Source organism: Haemorhous mexicanus, chromosome 1 (genome assembly GCF_027477595.1).
Source record: "Haemorhous mexicanus isolate bHaeMex1 chromosome 1, bHaeMex1.pri, whole genome shotgun sequence".
Classification (NCBI taxonomy): domain Eukaryota; kingdom Metazoa; phylum Chordata; class Aves; order Passeriformes; family Fringillidae; genus Haemorhous; species Haemorhous mexicanus.
Window position 1 is genome coordinate 70,710,833 of NC_082341.1, and position 26,681 is coordinate 70,737,513.

General features: G+C 44.9%; 1 protein-coding gene across 1 annotated transcript; it reads left to right on the forward strand.

Annotated features, from left to right (window-relative positions):
- The first annotated feature begins 404 nt into the window (after positions 1 to 404).
- Positions 405 to 25,767, forward strand: PXDC1 (PX domain containing 1). Its single transcript, XM_059853361.1, has 5 exons — positions 405 to 955; positions 14,666 to 14,757; positions 15,043 to 15,160; positions 17,880 to 17,991; positions 24,096 to 25,767. Exons 1-5 carry the CDS (start codon positions 700 to 702, stop codon positions 24,211 to 24,213), a joined length of 696 nt encoding a protein of 231 aa, XP_059709344.1. The 5' UTR covers positions 405 to 699; the 3' UTR covers positions 24,214 to 25,767.
- The last annotated feature ends 914 nt before the right edge of the window (positions 25,768 to 26,681 follow it).

Sequence of the window (26,681 nt, forward strand, 5' to 3'; positions counted from 1 at the left end):
CTCTCTGTGCTGGCGCCCCTTCCCGCCGGAGGTGCAGGCTCGGTTGCTGGGGGCTCCACCGAGGTTTCCGAGGGCACAGCGGGGGCGCTGGTCCACCCTGGCGGCTGACAGCCTGGCAGTCTCCCTGTTCCTCCCTCAGCTGGCCTGGACGGAGGCTTAAGGAAAAAAAATAAAAACCTTCTGGGGTCACTGCGAGGAGAAAAAAATCCTCGTTATGTCTGCGGCGTCTACGAAAACGTCCCGAGAAGGAAGAGGAGGATCCCGCCCCGCGGGGACCGCAGGGTTCGGCGAAGGGGGTGGGCGCTGGCTGCGGGGCTGGGCCCGGGGCGTCCCCCCGCCTTTGGGCGGGAGGGGCTCTGCCTTCCTACGGAGTCGAGAAGAAGGGGCCGAGCCACCCTGCTCCCCGCCCCGGAGGGGGTGAGAGCCGTCCTGCTCGGCGCCGGGGACTCGGCGGGGCAGGGTGCCCGGCCCGTCCCCTCGCTGCGGCCGCCGTCTGTGAGGCACTAGAGAGCCTCCCTCCAGAGCCGGGAGGCGACACAGCCCCGGCGGGCAGGGCCAGGCCGGGGGGGCCGTGCGGCGGGTGGCACCCCCCTTCTCTCTTCCTCCTCCTCCTCCTCCTCCTCTTAACTTGGCCACAGCGGCGCGGGGCGGTGCGCTTCGCCCTGCGCCGGCGGCGGGGGATGTGCGGGCGGCGGCGGGATGGCTTCGGCCGTGTTTGAGGGCACCTCACTGGTGAACATGTACGTGCGGGGCTGCTGGGTGAACGGCATCCGGCGGCTCATCATCAGCCGGCGGGGCGACGAGGAGGAGTTCTACGAGATCCGCACCGAGTGGTCGGACCGCAACATCCTCTACCTGCACCGCAGCTACTCCGACCTCGGCCGCCTCTTCAAGCGGCTCCTCGACTCCTTCCCCGAGGACCGGCCCGAGCTGTCCCGCTCCCCCTTGCTCCAAGGTTTGAGCAGTTTCCGCGGCCCTGGCGCTCTGTGCTCGGCGGGCGGGCGGGTGGGTTTCGGCTGCCGCTTCCCCGGGGGTGGCGGTGGCCGGGGAGCACGGGCGGGCGGGCGAGCGGTCCCCTCTCGGCGGAAGGAAGGGGGTGAGGAGCTGTAGCCGCTGAGAACCGGACGGGGCGGGGGGGGCAGAAAAAACTGCGGAGGCGTTTTGCGGTCGGAAACTCCTCCCGGGATGTTGATTTGTGTTTCTCCTTTTTTTTTTTTTTTTTTTTTTTTTTTGACTATACATTTGGAGCCGAGGGTTCCATGCAGGACGGTGACCCCAGTATCGCTGCTGCTGTCTCCAGCACAGCAGCTGTGCTGCTCCGGGCTAGGCTGGGCTGGGGGAACAGAGGGATCTCCGCTGGCGCTGCCCCTCTCCGGTGCCTCCGGGCTCCCCGAGGAAGGGCTGGGGGTGGTTGGCAAGAAAAAGGGTGTAGCTGAAAAATCTCCGCATGTTGCTATGCTTGCCGCAAGGAGAGGGCAAAGAAAAAGGGCTGCGGCGCTTGCCAGGGGACGGAGCAACTCTGGGAACTGGCATAATTCCTCGCATAACTTCTGAGAAACGGGAATTGCAACAGCGGTTAGTAGTGTTAGTAGAGACGTCTGTTCTCTTCCAGTTTCTGAAGTGGATAAACCAAACTCGAGGGATGTTGTCCATGCTCAGGTATTGCTTGCTGTCCAGAAGCAGGATGTACCCTAGATATCTTGCGGGTTGGGTTTAGTGTGTTTAATTGTTGGGGTATTTTTTAGGTGGAGTTACGTGTTCTATTCTGACGTATTTCAAGTGTGTAGAGTGGTGAGGAGCATCCAGTCATCTGAAAATGGGTGTACGCCTAGCCCTTCCAGTCACCCCACTTGTTTTAGTTACGACGTAAATGATTTGATTGAACAGGAACGGGCAAAAGCCGATATTCTGTGCCTGATGTTCTCTGTGAGAGGGTGGGAAAGTTTTCCCAAGCTCCCACCTTGCTAGTGGGACCCCTTTGCAGAGGGTCTGCGTTTTGCCGTTCTCTGAACTGGGTGTCCACTGCTCGTAGAGGTGTAAACCCACCGGACTTCATTTCTGGGCCGTCCCTGTGTGACAGCGAGCTCTGTTCCCTGCCAGTGGCGAGCTCTGCCGGGCTGCCTCCCCAAGGATGTTTTCTGACAGGTGTTTAAAGTGACACAGGTCTTCTTCCATGCTCCTGCCAGATCCCTAACCTCTGGTGGTGGGCTTGGTTTGGGTTTTTTTATGTGCCTCGCATTAAAACGCTCGTACCTTTCCCTGTCTAAGCTTCCTTGTGTGGTGGGAGCCGCAGCCCTGTCCCCGGCCTGTGTCCCCTGGCTCTGGGCTTTCCCGTCCCCGCTGCCGGGAGGTGGCAGCCCGGCCCCGCCGGCGCTGGGCGCTCCGCAGCCACTGGCGGGCCCCGAGTGCCCTCTGCAGACGGCGGGGATGGGCGCAAGGCAGCCGGGGCGGCCGCAGCCCGGCAGCCCCGCAGCCCCTGCTCGCTCCGGGCTGCGAGTGGGAGATGTTCGGAGGGGGGCTGTCTCCTCCCGCTTGGGTGCAGACTGGAAATGGGGCTGTTCCTGCGGAAGCCAGACCCCACCTCTTAGCCCGGGTGCGATTTTTACTAGTGCAGTAAATTCTCAGTAACACGGCCTTCAAGTGTATGTGGCACCTAGGCCACGGCTTTTGAGGATGCTGGTAGGTTTGGAGCGAGCCTGCCTGTGGCCTGCAGGGCACAGCACCTACCGGAGTCACTATGACTAAAAATTGACGTCCCAGAGTGCCGGTAGTCCTTCTTGCTGGCTTTATGGGGCTCTGAAGAGTAGCTTGGCAGCTGGACTGGGGTGTGTGCTGTGTCTGGCTGCAAATGGACTCGATCCTTGGCCTGCTGCCCCTCCCAGTGCTCCTTCCCCATTGATTACTCGCAGGAGCTGCTGCTTATCCTAAAGCTCTTCTCATTCCTCAGCGCCTCTCTCAAGCAAGCGTGGTTCCTCTCCCGTCTCAAGGCCTGCCAGAGCTTTTACAAAGTATTCGACTTTTTTCATTTCTCTCCGAAGCATTATTCGTGCAGTTTGAGCCAGATGGGATTATGGTCCCTTGCACTGGCTTTACTTGACAGTCCCAGGTAGATGCACCATTCATGCATGAACAGCTGGGAAAGATTAACCATCTTCAGCCTGTGTTGCTTAATCTCTGCGTAAAACCTAGAGCCTTGGCTTACCTTTATCTCAGGAACAAGTGCACTGCCTTCAGTAGAATGGGGAATGAGCAAAGTATCAGTTCAGAATTTGAAAAATCGAAACCCAATATAAGTAGATTATGATCTGTTTAGCTTGTTGAAAGGGTGGGGGTTAACTTTGCAACAGAGGCAGAATAAAAATCAGGAGTAGTTTCTAAGCAATTACAGCGTGCGTCACAATTTCAGCAATTCACTGTTTAAAATTGTGCTGCTCCTGCTCTAAAGAAAATTACTTTGCAGAGTATGCTTCTCTGCCTAAAGAACACTTCATCATACCAGCATTTTAAATTGGCTGGCCACAGCCTCTGATAACTTGACAAGTTGAAACATAAAAATCTCGTTTAACTAAGTGACAGTGATGCAAAGCTTTGCATGTAAAAAGAGATTGCATGGGGCATGTCCAGTCCTTACAAAATTCATGGGGTAAGCATGGTTTCTTAATGCCATGTTTAAGAGCAGATGTCGTGCTGTCTACAGTGAAGCTCAATGTACTTAACCCAACAAAAACACCTGACAAAAGCCCATTCTTGTGTGTGTTAGCATTTAGTCACATACATTTGTGTGTATTTATACATACATATATATATATATACAAACGTACTTGCATATGTATGTGAGTTTGTATGTGTGTGTGTGTGTTTATCTTGGGCTTCCTGAAAGAAGGTGAATATCAGCTGTGTCTTTTATCTGGAGGAAGTGATAAAGTGTTGCAAGCCAAATTTGCATTGCATTGAAGGACTCCAAAGTCCCTGCAGATTTGCCTAAGGAGCATTAAAAGGTCTAGCATCATCCTACAGTTCAGTCAAGCTGCAGTGTGTTACATTTAAGGGATATGACTGAGAGTGGAAGCTTGAGCTATTTGATGTTATTAACTTTTTAAACGAAGGTTGTGGTTATTTTAAAAACGTCAGCAATTTTAGAAAGAGTTGGTTGTTACCTTTATTGCTGGCTTCAGCAGACAGTTCATGCTGTGCAGGAGTGTGCTCCTTTTCTTGCTCAGCATGAGGAAACCATTCTCTCCATTCCTTTCTTGACCCCTCATCCTCTGGGACAGACTTCCACAATGCTCTCCCCTTCCTTATTTGCTGGAGCTGCTGAGTGTTTTAAATTGCAGAGGAGAGGATGGGAGGTGTAGCTGTCTGCAGTGACTGTTCATCTTACCCTTTCTTAGATATGAGAGGAGGGGAAGTCCCAGGGGGTAGTAGGGCATTCCCACAGTTTTGTCTTGTCTTTGGTAACTAGTAAGAACGCATGGCAGAGTGCACTCTCTGCATCTGGAGTGTACGCTGATGCTGAAGGCCAAGGACATTCAGCAACACAAGGCATCTCACTGGGAAGCTGGTAAACAAGGTTAGATATGAGCATACCTGCAGGGTGACTAAGTATGATTCACTGTGATGTTGCCAGTAACTTGCTAGTATTTTATTTGTCTTTGAAATCTGCCTGTCCCTTGCTCTAGGCAAATGTACAAAAGAGGATCACAGGAGAACACGAGTTTGTTTGCTCCTGCAATGAACACAGCATAATGTTTCTAAACTGTCTGCAAAGTCTACTTTTGAATTCAGTCAGTTTTCTTGAGAAAGGCCGAGCTACGGACTTAAAAGCTGACTTAAAATTGATGGAAGTAGAAACAGTTGCAGTAGACAAAACAGACACCAAAACTGAGGTATACATCTGGAAAAGGACTCTTCCTTTCCCTGCCCCCCTCCTTTCCTATTTTCTCTAAATACCATTTGTGAGGAGGTCTCATCTAAGGTTGATCCTTGAACTTGAGCCAGGTGCAGTACAGTCAGCAGTCACACACCTCCCTCGCCTCTGACTTCAGTGCAGGCAGAATCAACCCCTTAAGGAAGCCAAAAGAGCACATTAGCAGTCTTCAAAACTAGGATTTGTTTTGCCTTTGGAGTGCCAGGGTAGTTTCTGGCAATCCTCCTGTGCACTTGTTTGTTGCCTTTGTTACCAGGACAGAGGCTTAGATGCTCTTCCAATGTAACTGTTCATATTGTACCTACCTGTGGTGCCTGGTCCTGCTTTGATACTCTGAGCTGCCAAATCAGAAGCCCTCTGACAGATTTATTTTATTACTAGATGGACCTCTCTCTCCAAAGTTCTCGTTTTCCTCCTTTCCTTGCCTCCTCTGTCTCATTCTGCTTTGTCATGGTTTTTTTCCCCCTCTTGCTCTTCTTTCTGTTATTTCCTCTCTGTTCCTTTTCTTTGCCTTCAGGTTTCCCTCCTCCCATGGTGTGCGGCCATCCATGGTTATTTATGGCTCTACAGAACTTCTCTGTTCCCTTCTACCTTGCAGGTGCTCAACCTCTGTCCATCCATAGAAGTTTTCTAGCAGTGGTGGAGATTTCCTAGAGAAACCTTGCACCTTTATTTTGCCTCCCAGCACAGAAACAGTCACTTTACCTGCAGCAGACCTGAGTGGTCCTTCACAGAGACTAGGCTGAGCTCTAGCTCCAAGCCTTGTACCTGCCTCTGGGGTGACACCCTCCTGCAGAAAGCAAGTGATCAGCTGTTTTCCATGTCCCAGTGCCTGTGCAGTGGGAAGCTCCTTCAGGGCTGCCACTGGAGGGATGTGCACAGCACAGAGGGCAGTTCCCAAGGAGCCAGCCCGGGAACATTGCTTGCTTGCAAATGCTGTGTTCATAACTTAGTTTTCTATACGCTGCATTATAGCATTTTTTTTTTGTTGTTGTTGTTTACAAGACCATCTGGGAGTGTGATTTATGAGAAGAGGGAGCTCTACAGAAGCAGCATAGTGGTTTCCACAGACAGCAGCTGTTTCTCGGTGCTGTGACAATACAGATAAATACACTGCATCTATTGTGCTCTTCTCATTGTTGACATTGTCAACAGTTCATTAGTGGAGCTTGCTCAGAGCTTCTGTCTGGCAGACAAAAGATGCAGCTCTTGGTTATCAGACTCTAGCAGAACTGTATAACCAAAATTAAGTTTGTGGCTTTTGGGTTTGTTTTTTTTATCAGCTGAATTTCATGGTTCATTTGTAATAATGGAGATAAATGGAGCTGGCTGCGTTGTTAAAAAGCTAGACACAAGTTGCCTTTTTGTGGTGAACCAAGGCAATGTGTCGGGGAAGGTTTTGGTGGAAAGGAATGGAAATGAGGTGTATTTTTCATGACAGCTCTCACCTGATAAGAAACCGGCATGGTTATAAGAGCTTGCATATCAGATTTTGACTGCTTTGTTCACTCATATCTCATGTTTCTTTGACATCTTTTTATTTTTTGTGGCTCACCGGGCATCAAGACAGGGAATTCTGTGAGGAAAGCCTGCCTGCTGTGTTCTGTCACCAAAACGTGCCTTCTCCATTCCAGAGGTCCTGGGAGATCCCATAACTAATAATACAATGTGTGAAGAACCATCATCTTGAGGGTCTAGGTTTCTCAGCTTTAAACTTGCCTCCTTTCTTTGCATGGGTATTCGAGTGTGCCAGTGTCCTCTGGTCACGGTCACTTTTGCTTTGGGGGATTTCAGTCAGGCAGTTGTGTGGGTAGGACTTCTCCCCATCCTGCATCTGCTTCATATGAACTGCAAAAGAAGAAAGGTTTGGGCAGGCTTTTGAAAGCTCTCTCTCTTTCTGCATCAAACAGATTTACCTCAGTATCTTCAATATGTTTGCTACTACCAAGTGGAACTTCTGAAAATATGGAGTTACTCACACACATTTTGTGTACTGATTCCTCTTTAAAATTTTTGGTCCTTGTCATCAAGCTTAAGAAGGGCAGCACAATGTGATAAATGTCAAAAGTCCACTTCCCTACACCCACCCTTCTTTTCAGCTCTGCCGTGTCCTTTTAGTTGCTCCCTCAGTAATGCCACCAAGAGGAATCTTGTCAGCGATATTGCATTGATAGCAAATCCTTTGTAAAGGCTGTAGTGACTCCTGTCACATGAGATGGATGAACTCCCCCACAAGGGGAAGGGGCAAGTGTGTCTGCCCCAAAAGAGAGGGGCTGAAGAATTAGGCGAGAGGCATCAAAGAGGAATTGCTAGAGCTGCCAGACTTAAGTCAGACCAATGCTCTAGCTAGCTTTAGGATCCTGTCCCTGATGATGAGAACCAGATGCTGCAGAAGGCAGCATAAATAAAAGGCAGAGAACAAAAAAATGACAGTCCTGGTCTCTCATAATTGAAGATCTGACATCCCTGATTGCCTGTAATTATCTGCCCTTCTCTGGATCTTATCAAGTCTTTGGACTTAAGGGATCCCTGTGGTGTTATTTCTGTAGTTATTGAAGAAAAGTTGTGTGAAACAAGCTTTCCCATCTGCTGGGGTTTTTTTCATTTCCTGCCTTTACATACCCTTGAGTATTCCTTTGCCCCTCTAGCAATCTTTTATCCTTCTTTCCTTCCTCAGAGAGGAGGCAGATGTTAATGGAAGCTGGTTTGGCCTTTTCAGAATCCAGCCTGAGGTGGCTAATGCCATAGTTCCCAGGTGGCAAGGTTGAGGGAACACATGTTTGGGATGAGGAGGTATCCTACCTGTGCAGCTGCTAGGAGGAACAAGGTATAGTGGCCATGAAGCAAGGGAAAATGACAGCTGAAATGGTATTGAGAAGACCCAGTTAAGCAGATGGAGGAGTTACAAAGCAGTGCAGAGGAGCAAAACAGCAGGAAAAATGGGCTGAGTTGTCTGCCATCTTTCAGCCCTGATCCATGTGTCAGCTCAGTAGCTTCAGTTTCTGCATGTTTCTGTGGAATGTGGGTCTGTAGGGGGATACAGTATGGGTAAATGAAGGTGGTATATAAGGTAATCTTATCCCCCAATGAGTTGCAGCTGGACCAATTACTAAAGATTAGAAGCAGGACTGATCTTAACAGGCCACACCAATAAGAACAAGTGGTATAAGAGTGGATTGGGGGGGCGGGAAGATCAGATCTGATCAGATCTGATCTGATCTGGAGTGAGGGGAGTCAGATGACTACTGCAAGGGCCAGGAGCAGTCAGTACTTAGAGGAGCTGCCAGTGAGAAACATTGAGGAGGTATGAAGCTCTGGTGATATGAAATCCTTGCACTATTATGACGTTAGAACTCATGCTAGCTAAGACAACATGGTTCTGTTCAGAAGTTGACCAGATGTAGTCAGCCTGATCTGACTTTGGACCTGGCCCTTTTTTGGATGAATCAAATTAGACTCTTTAATTTAACCTTATTCTCTAATGACTGGGACCTTACTTCTATTGCTCCATCTACATTCTGGATTGTGCATGTGCACAAGAACATATCTGAGGGAAAAGAGGAATGAGGGAAAAGGATAAAAAAGTTTTAGCACTGCAGTGGTAATTAATGCTGTAACTGGGGAAAAGGGTACATCTCCCTTTGAAGTCTGGTCAGGAGAGACAGCAAAGTAGCAGTCTCCCATGCAAGGCAGCTTATATGTTTTCCCTAAAGATTTGAAATCCCTAACTACTTCTTGGAGTCTTGTGCAAAGAGAAAAAGAATGGACTCATAATTTAAATCTATAAGCCTCAAATCTTTCTTGCACTCTAGATTAGCAGAACACAGTAGGATTTCTCTGGATTTATTTTTTACTCATTTTTTTTCTCTTTGATACCTACTCTGCAGTCTCCCTATAGGGAATGGAAAGACAATTGGATGAGAGGGGTTCAATACAACTTAAATCTTTATGTGCATGCTGAAACACACAGCATTTAGGGCTGTTGGCATTCCATCTTGCATGTATCTTCAGAAAGTACCTTGGCTTCTGCTCTTGCTCAGCTTCCTGTATGTATAGAACTGATTTTGAGAAAATAAGGTATCTCTTGGACATTCTTTGCTCCTGTCCTGGCCACAAACATGAGGTGTAGTCCTTCAGACCCGAGGGATGGGTTTTGCCTACAGTTTGGTGTCATGTATACATAGTGACTTGTACATCTCCAGAAAAACAGACTTCTGTGTGTCATCATTGGCATGACATTACAGATACATACTTGACTTGGGCATGAACTTACTCTTCCTTGGAAGGCACTAGAGGATTTTTGAGACAATGCTCATTGTGTATGCTGACTGTCAGGACTGCTCTGTGATTTCATTATGAGCCATGAAGCACATGCTGCAATTCCTGTCCTACTTCCTGTGGTAGAAACATGGGGTGCATTATCTGCGGTTTTCAGAATGTCATTAGTTGCAGATTTGGTGGCTCACAGCAGTAACAGGACAGCCCTACCAAGGCTTGTGTGTTTACATCAGGAGTTGGCTCTCTGTTAGTTCTCCTCTGCTGCTGAGCTCGTTTCCTGCCTGTCTGCAGCTCTGGGCCCCTCTCCCACGCTGTGAGCCAGCGTGCCAGGTACACAGCTGCTGGCCTGCTCCCCAGCCTCCTGCAGCTGCCCCAGCACCAGGGAGCCAGGGCAGGAAGAAAGCTGCAGGCTCCTGGTGCTGCTTGTGCCATACTTTTCCAGACACATGTTGCTCTGTGCAGAGTTGTTACTTATGCTTGGTCTCAAACTGAAAGCAAATCCTTTTCAGTCTTAAAGACTCTGCCCAGGGCTCTTGGTCTGGAAGGGGGCAGAGAAAATGTCAAAAGGATTGAATGAGGTCACTGCTTATGTAATAAAAATAAAGCAGTCTCCCAGGCACAGGTAAGTGCCCCACTGGTTTAGGCAATGTCATCCCTCTTGTCACCCTGCCTGTTGGCTCCCCTCTGTGCAGGGTGAAGGAATCTTAGAAGTTTGTGGTATTTGGCAGCAGGGTTTGTGGCAAAAAAAGGAGCCAGCAGGACCCCAGTTTACGTCAAACCCTGTAAACATAGGTGTTTATAGCATTTAAATCACTTGAAATAACAGCTAATTGTCCAAGTACAGTATAGGTAACAAGACAGAGAGCAAAGTTTTCCTGGGAGGAGTTTGTGCATGTTTTCCATTAGCAATCCAGACAAGGGCCAGAGATGAGAAAAAGGCATGAGAACAGCCTTTCACCATGACCTCACTAACAAATTTCCCAGCTCTGAGTTCAGCTCTGTTGCATGACTGAGCAAGTGAAGAAAGCACAACTGGTTCCAAGATACTGGCTGCTTTACTGGCATCTTATTTTTATTTTATATCAAATGGAGTAAGGGTTCTTGGATAGTGAAAGCCCCAGATGGAAAAAGAGGCTAGACATGTATTTATGGCCCATGGGCAGAGACAGCAGCCTCAGGTCATGTTGTAGCTGCTGTATGGATGCTATATACATGGCCAGGGGGTCCCTCATGCTTCAGATGCATCCACGTTTTGGTGCATTTGTGTCAGGGTTAATGAATGGTGGGGGTGCTGGGCTCTGTCTGCAGTGGCAGCTGGCATGTCTGTGTGTCTGTTTGTTCAGGCGTTTCCAGCATCTGGAGATCCTACTTCAGTCTCTGGCATTTTTTTTCCTCTTTCTTTCTGCCTTGATAAATCTTCCAAACAGGAGAAAGAACAGACAAAGGAGAAGCCCCCACAAAGTGAAGGATAGGCCTGGAAACTTGGGTGCTGTTCTGTGACCCTTCTTTACACAAATTCTGGCTCCTGCTCAAACCTAATATAGTGCCTGGGTGAGAAAGGAGCTTGGATGGGGCGTCCTCACCTGCAATCTCTTGCTTCTTTTGTGGAGTCTGGGGTTTCCTGAAGTGAAGCCTTTGACAGGAGTGGTTTGAGGTATTCCCTGTTTCTCACCTAATTGTGCTGGCAAAGCAGAAGCAGCTCTGTGTTGTGGTGTGGGAGAGGAAATGAGGTGCAGGGGAGGGTGGGAGTACCTTAAGCCAGTGTTGACACCAGAGACTTTACCCTGTGAAACCCCAGTGTTCCTCATGCACATAGGTGCTGTGGATGATGACAGCAGCCAGTTAGAGAGTGTTGAAAGGGATGGAAAGGAAGGACCAGGACCTCCACTCCTCCCGGATCCTTGGGCAGGCAGTGCCTTGCTCTGGTCAGCGTGGCTGGGAGCAGTCTCTGAGGTTGTGGGATCATGGTCTATGACTAACTGAAAACCACAAGAGCATCTGTTAACTTTTAGAAACAGAGACTTGTAGGATTAAGATAAATGAAGGCCTTGCAAAGTTCATGACAATTGCAGAAGAAATTACAGGTTTAAATATATGTATACAAGGCCAGTCAAGTGGTTTCTGTTTGTTTGGGTTGCAGATGTATGAAAAGAAAGGCTTTAGCCTGGCCAAATTGAACTCCCTGTATGGGGAATTCATTTAAGGTCAGCAGCCTTATGTCCCAAAGCTGCACATCTGCAATCATTGAGCACATACATAGGAAGCTGTCCAGGCAGATGTATCACCCTCCTTCCTACGCTGTCTGCTTTTTGGTTTTGACATTACTGAAAGCTTCAGTAAGAAACACTTCTATGGTGTCAGATGTTACAAGTTTTCTGTGCCAGTTTCCATGTTGGAGTGTGGATTTGCATGGCTGGTGTCTTTCCAAGAGGTGGAAGGAGATAACATACCAGGGTTGGAAATTCCTTGTGAAAGCAAGAAGCTGTAAAATTTCCCACAGGGCGATCTGTGACAGTGCAACAGGCTGACAGCCTTGTCTGACTTCTTGGTGAAGCATAAAAAGACCATGTGGAACTGCAGATGCTTTCCCTGATTACTAATGAGAGAAGTCCTGACCGCTTGGCTAGTTTTCCTCATGGGATAAATGCTCAGGGTTGTTGCCGAGGTGGTTTGGGTTTTTTTTTTCTTTTTCTCCCCCTCTCAGTCTGAATATCTTCATTTGTTTGAAAGTATCCCTCTTCCTGGTAAAATACTAGTTCCAACAGTGCATGCTTATCTGGGAAATGGTCCGAGATTGAGGGCAGATTTGAGAGGGAGCAGCTGGATGCTGAATCCCTGGTGGATCAGCGATGAGGTGGGAGCCACAGCTGGGCAGCCTCTGCTCTGACTATATCAGTGTTTATGCAGAGTGGATCAAGACCAGCAGGAGAAGTGGAGCAGCACCCCATGGCAGCTAACACCAGGGTGGCTGGCTCTGTTTTCCCTGGTTTTTTGATGTGGACTGCAGCATGGCCAGCAGTGTGTTTCTAACATCATGGAGGGTTGTCTGAGCTGTGGGGCCGTTGGCAGCTTCTTCTTTCTTTTAGGGAAGATGACAGCCCTTTCATTGAAAAATTTGAACTCGATCCAAATGTGGGATGGGAATGTATTTGTGGAGGGGCCAAGCAGATCCACCCAGCCTGCACCCCGTAGTTAGGATGATGAAGGAATGCAATTCAGGTCTGTAATGCTAAGCACAGCTCAGCTAGTATGCAGTCTGTGGACCCATGCAGACGAATTTATTCACATTTACAGCCTTTCAGAGAATTTCCAAGCAAAGCTACTTGACTGTAGTGTACACCAGCCAAAGCAAGACACACACCACCTCCCTTATATGCCTGCTGGTGTGCATTGCTCTGCTCTCAGGAGAGGGAGCGAGTTGTACCTGGGTGAGGGGATAGCCGTGCTGAAGAAACAGGAAAATGAAGGACTGTTGAGCAAGAGAAAGGCTTATACAAACAGGGCACTTTTGTGGGACAACTGTCAAGTAAACCCGGTTGCTTTGGAGACAATCTCTGTTTTATTTAGAGCTGTAACTGGAGGAGAGCTGACAGCTTCCAAGTTACACTTTTGTCTGGAAAGTTTTTGTGGGATTGTATCTCGTTGGTAGCAAACAACAAGGGCTGGTGCAGACTGAAACTGTTTGTGGATGCTGTTCCCACACTCTGCATGTTTGATGGCTCTGCCTTTGTCTTTTGAATAGGAAGATGCAGATACACTTACTTTAACACAGTATAGTATATTGAAGTGCTTTCTTGTGGGAGCCCAGGAAATTGCTCTGGCTGCCCTGGAGGACTCAAGCCCCTTCCGGGGGTGCACAGAGACCAAGACCCCTGTGCCTTTGATTTAGCCCTTGGAAAAAACAATTACCAACCTTATATGAAGAATTAAGTAGAATGATAGTGAATTTATCACGGGGTGAAAAATAGATTTTTTGGGGGTTTTTAGAATGGGGGTTCAGGGGGCAAGATGGAGGAATCTGGGAGTGTCCTGCCTTTCTCCTTCTTCTTCTGGCCTCCATCTTGTTCTGTGATGTTGGCACTTTAGATTGGTTTAGAGTAGAAGCTCACTGTCTAACATAGGTGATAGGTATTGGAAAGTAATTGTAAACATTGTACACATAGTTCTTAGTATAAAAAGATAACACCACCCCGGGGGCAGGCAGAATGCCTCTGACTGTCTTGCTGAGCGGACCTCGGCAGGACAGGAGAAAGAATTTCATAAATAAGATACAATAAACAACCTTGGGACCGAGAAGTGAAGAGCCCTGACTCTTTCTTCAAGCGCTGGGCTGGGAAAAGAGACTTTTGAACTTTTCTCGGGCTCACTCTGACCAGCTAGAGACCCCAACACTTTCTCACAGACTGCTTTGCAAATTTTAAATTTTGATGGTTCTAATTGATTGTGTTTTTTCCTGTTCCAGCTTTTTGTTCGATTTTTGTTTGTTTGTTTATTGTGGCTTCTTATATTTAATAATTCCTCTTAGGTATTTCATTTTCATGGGTGTATCCTGCTCCTTGGAAAAGATGCACAAATATAGAAGTTAAATGGTGATTTGATTAGAAAAAGCAGGTTGCAAGTATCAGCAATAAAAGGCTCACTAGAGGGATGTGAGATTTGGGGATTTACTTCTCCTCATATGCCCCATAGATGCATCTAGCCTGTGCTGTATTTCCTTCAGTCTGCTGGAGGAGGGGAAAGTTAGAGATGTCCTGCAGGTTATCCATACAAAATATGGTATCAGTGTTTGACATCACCATAGCTAGCAATTCCATATTGCATTGAAATGCATCGTTCAGGACATTGGGAAGTGAAATTTCAGTCTTAATCCCTCCTGCAGCAGTGTGATAATTCAGTGACTGAATAGATGAAAAAAAATCCCAACAGTTATCTTGCACCTGGAAAACATGATACTGACAAATTTTCCTTGGACCACTCACTGGGGCTTACAGTCAGCAAAACACAAAACTGCTCTCAAAGCCTTTTGTTTAGCTTGTGTTTATTTTTTTCCCCTCTTATCTGTCTTTTGGTTTTCTTGGGTTTTCTATTGCTTTTTATTTTCAGGAAAAAAAAGGATGAATAGTGGTTCTTGGAAGCAGAAAGTGGGCTGTTTAACTATCACTGCTGGGAATGCTGTGTAGGGAAACTGTGGGTGAGGGAGTAGGTGGTTCTACTTCTGCTTGTCTTGCAATTCCTACATATGGTCATAAACAGCTGAGTTTGTGTCAGGCTTGCGACTCTGCTTGTAAACTACACCCACCTCAGTTTGGGGTGCATGCTTTATCACCAGTTTGTTTAAAAGACATTTCTGGAAGGTGCATTTGAGGTTGTTCAACATCTTCCTGAGGGGCCCCTTCTGGCTGCTAAAGTGTGCCTAAGTGAGTTTTGTTTATGCTTATGATCTGTTTACTTTGTTTCTAGGGCTCATCACAATAAAAGAAGCCCATGATATAGAAGCCAGACTTAATGAAGTAGAAAAGCTTCTGAAGACTATTATAAACATGCCCTGGAAGGTGAGTGAGCCGAGTTCCAATTTAGCCCAGCTTGACTCCTCCTTCATGGTGGCATGCCCTCTCATGCAGATTAGAATGTGATGGGCTTTGCCAAACTCTGAAAGAAGTAGCAATTTATTGAGTAACTTGGAGAAATGCTGAGTGCCAGAACTGTGTAATGATGCCTCCAAGCTGTCACTTATTAAAGTCTTTTTGTCATACTATGAAGGGGTGGAAATGGAGAAGAGGGACAAAACAAATTACTGGTTAAAAATGGATGTCTGTTTTTATTTCTCTCTTTTTAAGTATTCGAGGTCTGAAGTTGTCCTCACGTTCTTTGAGAGATCTCCTTTGGACCAAGTTCTAAAAAATGACAATGTCCATAAAATTCAGCCAAGCTTTCAAAGTCCAGTTAAAATATCAGGTAAGAATTGTTATCTACCTGCAATTGACACAAGAATTGAAGAATGAAAATTACTTTATTTGCTGTTCCCATTATTATTTCTCTGTCAACAGTTCAAAATGTAGTTCTCAATAGTGCTTTGTGATACAGAGCATATAATTTTCCTTGTAATACTGTGCAAGGTGCATTCAGGCAATAAAGTGGCAGGTGAAATGAGAGGCTAACAAATGCAAAGCAGTGAATGTGAGGAAAATGCAGTCCTTACTGCACGTCATCACATATGATAGTGCTGTTAGCACTTAAAAAGGAGATTTTGAAGCTATTGATACAGTTCTGTGAAAGGGTAAGCCTGGTGCCAAGCAATGGGCAATATCTGCAGTGAGAATATTAGGTATTATTAGGAAAGGAGAAGGAAACAGAGGAGAGGAGCATGGCCCCCTCGTGAATACAATATGCACAATTTTGGTTTCTTCATCTCAGGATATAATAGAATTTAAAATTATACAAATATAGGGCAAGGATTCAAGTTGTTGAACAGCTTGTCTAAGAAAAGGGTTAATTAAAGAAGAACACCTTTACCTGTGAGAGGAGATGACAGACTGGTATGATGGAAGTCCACAAAACTGTGAATAGAAGGAGGTCAATTACCGTGTACTTCTTATGAAACAAGAGCTATAGGTTATCCAATATCATTGACAGACAACAGGCTTTAAACAAACAAAAGAGAGGTTATAATATTGTTTTGTTTCTGTACAAACCATAGTTAAGGAGTGGAGCTCACTGTCATAGGATATGGTGGAACTGAAAGCAGAAGTGACTTCGAAAGGGAGTTAGGGAAGTGGAGGACAAGTGCATGGAAACCTGTCACAGGTGGAGACATAGGGAGTTCTAAACCACAGATTGCTAGTGGGTAAAGTGGAGAGCCTACCCTTGCCTATTCTCTTAGCCCTTCCCCTCTTCATCTACTACTGGCCGTTGTCAAAAGGTCTGTGAGTGCCTGGTTCTGTATTTCTATACTGAAGCACTTTGTTTAAACCTAGTGCCAACTGTTGGTTTTGTGACACCAGAAGAGCTTATTTACAGTTAATTGAAGTGAAATACTGCATAGTCCTCCAAGGTTTATAATATTGCAAGGAGCTGGTATCAATTTTCTTTGGTACTAACAAAACTATCTCTGCTGAATAATAGCATGTTTTAATTCTAAATTATTGTTGGTAGTGACGAGTCATACCTAATTAACTGGAGGGAGATTCTCCTATATATGCAGCTATCTAGAAGCATCTTGTGGTAATTAATTTCATAATTCAAGTGATTGCTGCAATTAATGCTAAGAACATAGGTGGAAATTTGATGTTAATTGATATTTGCCTCATCTGGATGTTGCACAATGGAAATGGTTCAGTGTCTGGCAGCACTGTCAGTAGATGGCAGTAAATGATAATGGGTAAAGCAGTTCATGCAGCAGTGAAATGCTGTAACTTTAGGTCAAGTCAAGGACACTAGGAAAATACTGACATTCCTGTTACTCATAGTGCAGCTCTCTACCTGGCTTGCAGTCTTGGAAAAGCAGGCAAAAATGTTTTGTATTCTCTGAAAAAGCAAACTGTTTCCTGAAAGGTCCTGCTCAGAGTGGTAGGTGGTGGAGAAGAGAGAAAGGGCTGCCCTCGAAGATGAAAGCTGAATTTGAATTTATGGTTTAAATCTTATTTTACAATCATACAATGATGGCTCAAGATGAGTCATGTGAAATGTGCTTCTGCTGGGGTTCAATGTTTTCACAACCCCCAAATGTATTCTGCTAAAGTGAGCTGCAGTAAAATATGGAATGAAAGTCTAAGATGAGTCTTGGCTTTACCTTAATGCAGGAGCATGTAATGTTAAAAAAAAGTTACCTCCTCTTTCATGCCTCATCTCCTGTTCATTGCTTCAACTGTATATATAGATGAAATTTGTTGGTGTGTTTTCTGCCTGCCATATTTTGTGCCACAGACTAATTTCTTTTTGTTGTGCTGAAAATGCAAGGCTGTAACACAGGGTCATAGCAGATCTTCAGGCAGATCAAGAGTTATCCTACTAAGTTCTATCCTACTGCCACTAAGTCAGTGCTGATTTTTTTTGAAAAGTGCATTTATTTTGTGTTGGTCCCAGCTTCATCTAAAATTTTGTGACCAAAAGAAATCCTTGTGACTTGCCTAGTTTGATTTTCCATAGAGCACAGATGTGGATTAACTTCTCATTCACATTAGATACTGTTCTTTAGTTATCAATTCTCCCCATGGTACTAAGTCAGTGGAATTAGGTGTAAATTTTAGATATTCTGTATTGGAGGCTTCTAACACAGAAACAAATAAGCAGTATCAAGGGCAGTGTAAAACATGGTATTTCTTTATACATCTTAGAGGTTGAATTAACTTGTAAGGTCACTTTTCATTTCCCTTGTTATGTCTTTTTTGTTTTTGCTTAAGCCTAGGACTGTCTAAGAAAAATACAGTTATGTTTTGGTAGTGGTAGTTGCTTCAGATGCTCTGTGTCATTAATTGGTTAGGTGAATAAAATTACTTGAGCACTGTCAGTTTGCAGATTTAAGAAGCTGTGAAACCAACTCTTCATTCCTACTTTCCTGTGCAGATTTTCAATGTCATGTGCACATGTCAGTTCATAGCCATGTCAATTACATATGATACACAGTTGTTTTCCAGCTTATTTTTTTTCAATCTTGTTTTCTTTCTTCTCCCAACAGAAATCATGCGATCAAATGGATTCTGTTTAGCCAACACTGAAACAATAGTCATTGACCACAGTATACCTAATGGAAAAGAGAAGCACCTGGATGTAGATTCAGCAGAACATTTGTAAGTGGACTTTGAGCAAGAGCAATGCTGTCACCTTCACTGTAGCTTTCCCACCCCCCTAGCAAAATGTTGTTGTCTGCCTAAGAGCAAGACTGGTACAGCTGTCATCCTGACTGGTTAAAGGGTACTGGGCCTGATTGCTAACACTTCACAGCAGTTTCCTGTTAAAGTGGGTAAAATGGGAGAATGATTGACCTCAGAGTGATCAGTCCTCTGTATATGAAAAAAGAACAGAGGTTGCCATGGGGGTGCTGCGAAGGGAGAACAGAATTATTTCTTTCTCCCATGACTGTGATGAGGTCTGGTTTGAAGCCAAACTTGGAAACTCAAACAGCCTTACAAATGTCATATCCTGCTACAAGGATATTAGAACATTTGAGAAGCAAAACACTGTTCTTAGAGGGGAACACATCCCTGAAAGGTCAAAAACTGAACAAAGGTCAACAGCTGCACAACTGGGACTTGGTAGCATGTGTACATCCTTAGGGGAAAGGCAAGTTAGACTGGTTTCATTGGAAAGTTCTGCTTCCTAATGCGTATAGGTATTCTGGGGTCAGAAACCTGTAACCAGGAGGGCTTCTGTGGCCATAAACTAAAGCACAAGGAGTTCCATTTCAACGTGAGGAAGAACTTCTTTATGTTGAGGATGGCAGAGCACTGGAACAGACAGCTCAGGGAGGTCATGGAGTCTCCCTCTCTGGAGGCATTCCAAACCCACCTAGACATGTTCCTGTGTCACCTGCTCTGGGTGACCCTGCCTTGTCAGATGGTTGGAGTGATTGGTCTTCAGAATGGTCTCCATTCTAACCCCAACCATTCTGTGATTCCTGTAGGTCTTAAGCCAGTGACTGTATTCACGGATGGAAATATGCTTTTACAGATTTCTATTATATCAGGTGATTGATATTTCAATGAGCTTCAGGTAGTGAACAATTTTAATATTTTTGATGAGAAATGTTGACTTGCTTTTTCATTAGACCAGTCGAATGAAGGAAAGAGAATACTGAAAGACTTATGGAGCCTTTATCTTTGAATGCAATGAACTGTCTTGTCATATCTGAAATGCCAGTCTGTAACAAGGTTTAGAGCTTGGCAACATTTGGTCAGGGGCTGGAGAGTATGTCTGGCTCGAGTGTATTTTCTTGAAGTCTTTTTATTAACTTAGCACTTAGTGTTTTGAACCTTGACCTTGCTAACAGCATTTAACCTTATAAGGTTGCCATAATGAGGCTGAAATGGCACACTAGAGGTAATTCTGTAAGGCTAATACCTGGAAATTAAAATTATTATAGTTCACAGTGGATCACTCTTTGTACTGAGAGTGACAAATTATAGGAAAAAATTACCAAAGAAAGCCTTTTCCTGCCTTACTTTGATTTTTTTTCTTTAATTGTTTAAAAAATATTTATACCTAGTTTTGATTTTAAAAATGTGGTCCAGCCCAAGCAAAACTTACCTGGGATCAGCATCTACAATCATCTGTCATCCCATTGAAGTTAGACACTGTTAAGATCAGAAAATACTAATGTGACAAAAACTGAATGGTAGCCATATTTTCCCATAAATTGTGGTGGAAGAAATGCATCTAGGGTAACAGCCTGACTTTGTGCAGCCTGACTTAGTTTAACTTTCCAAAGGATGTGAAGTCAAGAGTCAAGAAGTTAATAAATTTCCAATGTGTGTTTTATATGGTGCCCTACATTTTCCCATCCCACAGCTGTATTTTATAGCCAAGACATAATAGCCAGGAGATAGTGGAACCAGTGTAGCACAGCTGTTTTGTAAAAATTGAACCTTTTTTCAAAAGCAGAGATTTTCTATACTGTCGGTTTAAATGTATGTTATTAGCCCAGAAGGGAAACGTTAAAATCTTTCAAATCCAATGCTGCTCCCTTTTGGTTTCAGTAAAATTAGATTTATGGTGTGTTCTACCCTGAAATCAGAGTTAATTCCTTGTGGACTTGATATCCTCAGATGGGAATTTTTTCCTTTCAGCTGCATTAAACTCTTTATGACTTCTGGATTTTGGCTGCTGATGGACTTGAATGAGACATTTTGCAGAGCAAACCTGTATTTTGTGGGAAGAAGTGCTTGAAGCTTCAGCAGGAAGTGCTCATTCCCTATACTGGTTAGCTGTGTAGCCTGCAGAGCTACCTGCCCAGTGATCCATCAGCTGAAAAGTCTCACACTTTTTGCAAAAGAAACCACAGCACTTTTCCCAATTGCAGTTGCTTACTCTGTTGTTCTGAAGTAGGTCTTTTCTGCTTCCTTCATTTTCTCTGATTTTAGTTGGCAGTACACCACACTGTTGTAAGCTATAGCGAAGCCAGTGTGCTCAGCATCCATGTGGCATGACTAGTCCTTTTGTGTGTGGTTCTTGGAGTGCAGTCTGAAGTCCTTTTGAAAGAAAAAGGCGATAAATAAATGCATTTCAACTCATGGGTTGGTTTTGTTGCATAGGTACCTTTCTCTGCAAAGACTGTTTCCACTTCTGTCTTCTAGGCCAGCAGCAGAGTCTGTGGATTGGATAAACTGCCTTTTTGGCAAATTCACTCCAGTCCCTGAAGGAGGCCTACAAGAGGGAAGGAATTTTCATGGGGGCGTGTGATAGGATAAGGGGGGTGGCCTTAAGCTGAAGGAGAGTAGGTTTAGATTAGCTATTAGTAAGAAAATCTTTAGATAAGGGTTGTGAGATACTGAAACAAGTTCCCCAGGTGGTAGATTCCCCATCCCTGGAGGCATTCAGAATCAGGCTGGATGGTGGTCTGAGTAAACTGACCTAGTCTAAGGTGTCCCTGCCCGTGTCAGGGGCATTGGAACTAGATGGTCTTCAAGGTCCCTTTCAAAACCATTCTATGATATGTGTATCTTTTAAATACTTCCAGTGGCAGTGGCTCAACCACTTTCCTGGGCAGCTTCTTCCAATGTTTCATAACCCTTTCAGTCAAGAAATTTTTCCTAATATCTAATCTAAACTTTCCCCAGTAGAACTTGAGGCCCTTACTTCTTGCCCTGTCACTTCTTACCTGGAGAAGAGTCCAGCCCCACACCTGGCTACCCTCTTTTCAGGCAGCTGTAGAGAGTGATGAGGTCTCCCCTGAGCCTCTTCTTCTCCAGCCTAAGTAACCCCAAGTCCCTCAGGTGCTTCTCATCAGACTTGTGCTGCAGACCCCTCACCAGCTCTGTTGCTCTTCTCTGGATGTGCCCTCAATGTCCTTCTTGCTGTGAGGGGCCCAGAACTGGACACAGCATTCAAGGTGCAGCTTCAGCAGTGCTGAGTACAGGGGGGAAATCCCTGCCCTGCTCCTGCTGGCCACTATTTCTGATACAGGCCAGGATGCCATTGGCCTTCTTGGCCACCTGGACCCACGCTGGCTCCTGTTCAGCCGCTGCTGACCAGCACACCCAGGTCATTTTCTGCCAGGCAGTTTTACAGCCAGTCTGCCCCAAATCTGTAGCTCTGCATGGGGTCACTTGTTGTGACACAAGTGCGGGACCCAGCATTTGATCTTGTTGGAGCTCACACAAGTGCCATCAGCTGATCAATCTAGCCTGTCCAGATTCCTCCGGGGAAGCCTTCCTATCTTCCAGCACATTGACACTCCCACTCAGCTTGGTGTCACCTGCAAACTGACAGAGGGTGCACTTGGTCTTCAGACCATTAATAAAGATATTCAACAGGACTGGCCCCAAAAGTGAGCCCAGGAAAACACTGCTTGTGAAAGGCTACCAAACAGATTTAACTCCATTCACCAACACTTGCCCTTTGAGCCCAGCCACCAGGTTTTTACCTAGCAAGCCGGTCCAAACCATAAGCTTCTATGTTGTTCCCTCTTCTTCCTGGCGAATCTGAGTAGCAAATGTAATGCTACTGATCTAATGCTACAAATCTAATTAACAGAGGTTAAAATGATAAAGAATTTTGTCTTACAACACAAGTAGTAGGCTCTTGCAAAAGTGTGTCTGTCAAGGTACTTAGAGGAAAAAAGATTAAAGGCAGTAGTTCAGGCATTTAGGAATCTGAAGGTCCATAGTAGAGTTGCAGAATTTATTTTGAAAGACCTGTTGGCAACAGCACAAAAGCATTTTGGCTGTTGGTGTCGTACACAGCTTCTGACTGTGGTAAACAGTCCTGGTTTCTTGAGTTTGGTTTTGTGTGAGCACTCCACAGCAGTGCTTTGCAGACTGCTGTGCACACACTTCATTTTTGGTGACAAGAAAAACTTTCAGCTTAACCACAGCATCTGACATCCACTGCTTTGCTCCTCACATTCTGCTTGTAGTAACCTATCAGTGAGGCTGGAGAACCACAAAATCTGTGGGAGCTTTCAGATGCAGTAATGTAGCTTTATGCTGATAAGAGAAAAAGAGCAGAATCTGAACAGCCTTCTTGACTCCTCTTCCGCTTTCTTCTCTCTGTCTGCCCCACTGGTATTTCATAATCTGTTGTTTCTGGATCACTTGCAGTCCATAAGACAGCACAACGTGATCTGTGAAGTATTTTCAAGATACCAAGTCAACTCCCTCGTGCACTCGTTCCCACACATGCAGGCAAGTAAACAGCCTGGAGGGACTAGAGGAATGAGGGTAATAAACATTCAAAGTTCAGTCTCCTTGCTGTTTCATTTAAAGTGAAGAGCAAAGCCACAGTGCTGCGGGAGAAAATCCATGAGTTTCTGCTCAAAAAAAATCTTCTCTGTTTTGACTCTCATAGTTGGAAAAAAAAAAGAGATGAGAAGGACCAGGAAGGAGTATGGAAAACACAGAACTTGTGGCCATATGTTGAAGGATGTATAGACCAGGCTATCCTATAACCCATGATAGTTCTAAATAAAATTTTGGAAAGAAATGGGAAATATCTGTTTGTTTGCCCTACCACCCTTCTTCAGGTCCTCTGAAATACCTAACTCTTAGGTCACCCTCTAGGGCGAGGTTAGAGGGATGTCTACAGCTGTTTCATGTATCTAAAACGTCTAATTAGTTCGTGCATAGATGAGATGCAGTTTTAAATATTAATCATTTTAAAGCTCATCTATTTATCTGCCATTCAGAAAGCTGCAGTAGGCCAGCTAGGCTGATAAAGGTGTTAGAGACACATGCTAAAAGTGAAGCTAGGTTACAATTTATTTTTCCATCTTGCACAATTTTTCAGTTTCTACTTCCTTTTATTTCTCACTCTGTCACAGTGAATGAAATTTCTTTCAAAATATTAAAGAGAGAGTTTGAGAAAAAGAAACTTTACAGTTCTTCAAACCGCTTTTAGAACTGAGGTGAAATTTAGTCCTTGGCCTGCAGTGACTGCCTTTAACTGCTAGGCTATCTGGGAAGAAGATAATGTTTCTTACTGCAGAAATTCAAGCCTTCTTGAAATGGGAATGTGTGTAACTGTGAGAAGTGTAGGTTCTAACAGCTTGATGCCTTCTGGTGGAGAGTTGGTATGAAAGAGTAGGTAATTCTTGCAAAAGTGCAGGTTATGAAACAGGTGTTGGGAAGTGGGGAGGAAAATACCAAAACAAGCGAAACTAAATTTGGGAATCTTTTTATATTTGTAGATTCTTTGATTGTCAAAATCTAAACCTTGTACCATAGGAAGAACAGCTAGACTCTGGAAGAAGGACACTAGTCATTTTTTCCTACCTATGTTAGACACTTGGCCTCTTACAAAAGCCAAAGCCAGAGAAGGTGCCTGTGAAGTGAAAGACTGAGAGTCCAAGTTCAGATGGGAAACAAAGGCAGTTTCTTTTTCACTTTTATGTGAGAACTGAGGCATCATGTGTTGTTGACACATGCTGTGGAAACAAAATAGAAGGACGTGGACTTCAACTGCATGATTCACTCTTACAAGACTCACTTGCTCCTTCCTTCCTTCCTTCCGTCCTTCCTTCCGTCCTTCCTTGTAGCTTTGAAAGTCAGGGGTGACAAGATTCATTGCTTGTATTCACCATGGTTTAGTCATAAACACATGAGTATAGGAAATGAAGGAGGTGTGGATGAAATCAGCTCCAAGTGCTTCTCCCACTCCCTTAGTATTTTTTTCCCCAATTCCTTTGATTTTATAAATGACTTAATGCCTTTTGGTGGTTTTTTTTCTCATCTCTCCTTAGGTTTGAAAGTGTTAGTGACTTTACCTCAGAGCTGGAAGACAGTGATGATCCAACAGCTTATGTCACCAATTTGACATACTACCACCTGGTCCCATTTGAGACTGACATTCTGGATTGAGGCTGCTCAGGGGTGCGGCCAGCCAGCATCCAGCCAACCTCTTTGTCCATAGGTTCTGCTATCTCTGGCATTGCATCTCTGGGAATAAGGCTGTGCAGACAACACCAACAGCAGGGAAGCTGCAGCAAGAGCGCCGCCAAGTTGGTTTTATAAGCTGGTTTTATATATCCTCTGTTGTGTGTTATGGAGACATCTTGTGAGGAGGTATCTGCTTTGCTGCTGACAACAAACTCACTTTCTGTGAAAGCAAGGCAGCAGAGGCTTCCTGGGGATCAATGACATCTCTGCTGTGTCTGTGGGCATTGCCACCTTGACGCAGCTGTCAGAAACTTGTGCTGAAGCAGGCAGGAGTCACCCGTGCTGCTTGTGGTGCAAGCACAAGTTCCCCTTTTAGGATACCGCCAGAAACTTCCTGGGATGGCGTGACCACACTTTTTATGCTTTGTAAGCAAGAAGACAAGCAAACCAGCTGAACTTTGTCAGTTCCCTCTGCAGTTGCTTAATGGAGGTCTCGTGGGTCGCTTTTTGCTCAGCTACCAGATGATTGGTGCCTTACATGAGATGTCAGAAATACCATTGAGTGCCTCCAGGACACAGAACACACGAGCTGACAGCTTTACTTCTTTTAATCATGGGCTTTTGTGTAATCACTGGAAGGGCGACTGCTCTTTCCTGGAATAGTAAAGCAGACAGCAGCTGGCATTGCAATGAGCTGTGCATGATGTTTGGGTACCCGGATGATTTTGGAAGTCTGGAAGGCTGATGGGAAAGCTGAGCTGCTCCACTAAGAAGGGTCAAGGCTACAGCAGGCACTTTGATAATATTTTTTCTTTTAATGTGGACCAGCATATATGAATGGTGCTTACAGATGTTTACATCAGAGAGATAATTCCCTATGCATATTTCTTCCCAGAGGATGGGAAGGAAGACACTGAGATTTATGTTGTGTTTGGACTGAAAAAGGATGATAAGCTGCAGTGTGCCTACAGTGGTAGGAAAAACAGTCTCTCCCACTGCCACCCTGTCTCAAGGAGTTTGTCCAGCTTTCTGAGATCTGCCTGGAAGGGTCACATGCAGGCCTCCTTGTTGTGTAATGCCATGGATTTCAGCAGAGATAGGACAGTGGGAGCAAGAGTGGGATTGGACCCTGCAGCCTCTTGACTGTTGAGCAGTGCAATGTTAATGTCTCCTTGGGGTCTCTCCCTTGCAGAGCACCCTGAATTCCCGGCTCTCACTGTGAGTGCTCAACACTCACCAGCATGACCGTTCATTGAGCTTTTTGCCATCTGTTTGCAGATATTATTTTGAAGGGACTGAAATGGAAAGAAATGCATTTTGGGACATGTTTCCTAGACAAGAGGCTTGCTTTGTCCTGAAGAAGCTGATACAGGTCCCTTCCGCAAACTTTTCGTTTCTATCTATAGAATAACAGTCAAACAGAATTTGTTAATGTAAATAATAAATTATTGAGAATCCTAATTCTTTTACACAGTATGTTTTTAAAATATATTTTAATGAAATAAAATAAAATATAACTCACCTTCAGTACACTTCTGCAGCTTCAAACAGTGCCTTTTTTTTTTTTTTTTGGTCTTGTTTTGAGTACACTTTCCCAGACATGTCACATCTTCTTTCTTTTCCCCATAGTTTCTGAAACATGCTGAATAATAGCAATTTCTGTGCCCCATGTGTTATTTATTCTGTAGACAGGGTGTTATCCATATGGAACCTCTGCCTAGCTGTTGATCTTAGGTTTAGGTGTTTGTGGTTTAATGTCACTCAGCTTAGTGGAAGATTTCTGTATTTTCACTATCATCAGTGAAATCAAATTTGGACATGATTGTTTTTGAAGATGAAGCAGATTCTTATAAGGTAAATTTCTATAGTAGAAAGGAATATGTCATTACTCACTCAAAGACTTTCTGAGCAGCCTCTTCAATTAGAATTGGGAAGATTTTTATTTTGTTAGTTTTACTCTCATTAGTTTTAATTCTTCTGCTAGTGTTCTTAGTGAAAATAGCATCTGGTAGACATGTGTATTGGACTGGATACTGGAATATTTTATTTCAATTCCTAACCTTTCTGTCAGCTTACCACATTACTTTGGGTAATTCTAGTTCATCTCCCTTTCACTGAGTTTTCCTTGACTGATATTTTGGAAAGCAGAGTCATTGGCTTTTGATGCAATGTTGTCCCTTAATTCATTTGAATTTTCCTATGAATTATTGACCACATGGTAACTACTTATCTTTTAAAGCACTTTAAATTACATACATTAAAAAATAAATAGAGAAGTATTGCTAATTTTTAAAACTGACAGATACATTCCAAATGAAAGGCAGCTAAGCCGTGTGCATTTCCAGCTTGTCAAGCTGAATGTCAGGATTCTCTGAGGGTCAGTGGAGCAGGGGCTCCTGTGGGTCTGCCAGGGCAGAGCTGGGCAGCTGGGGCCTGTCCCACCACCCTGC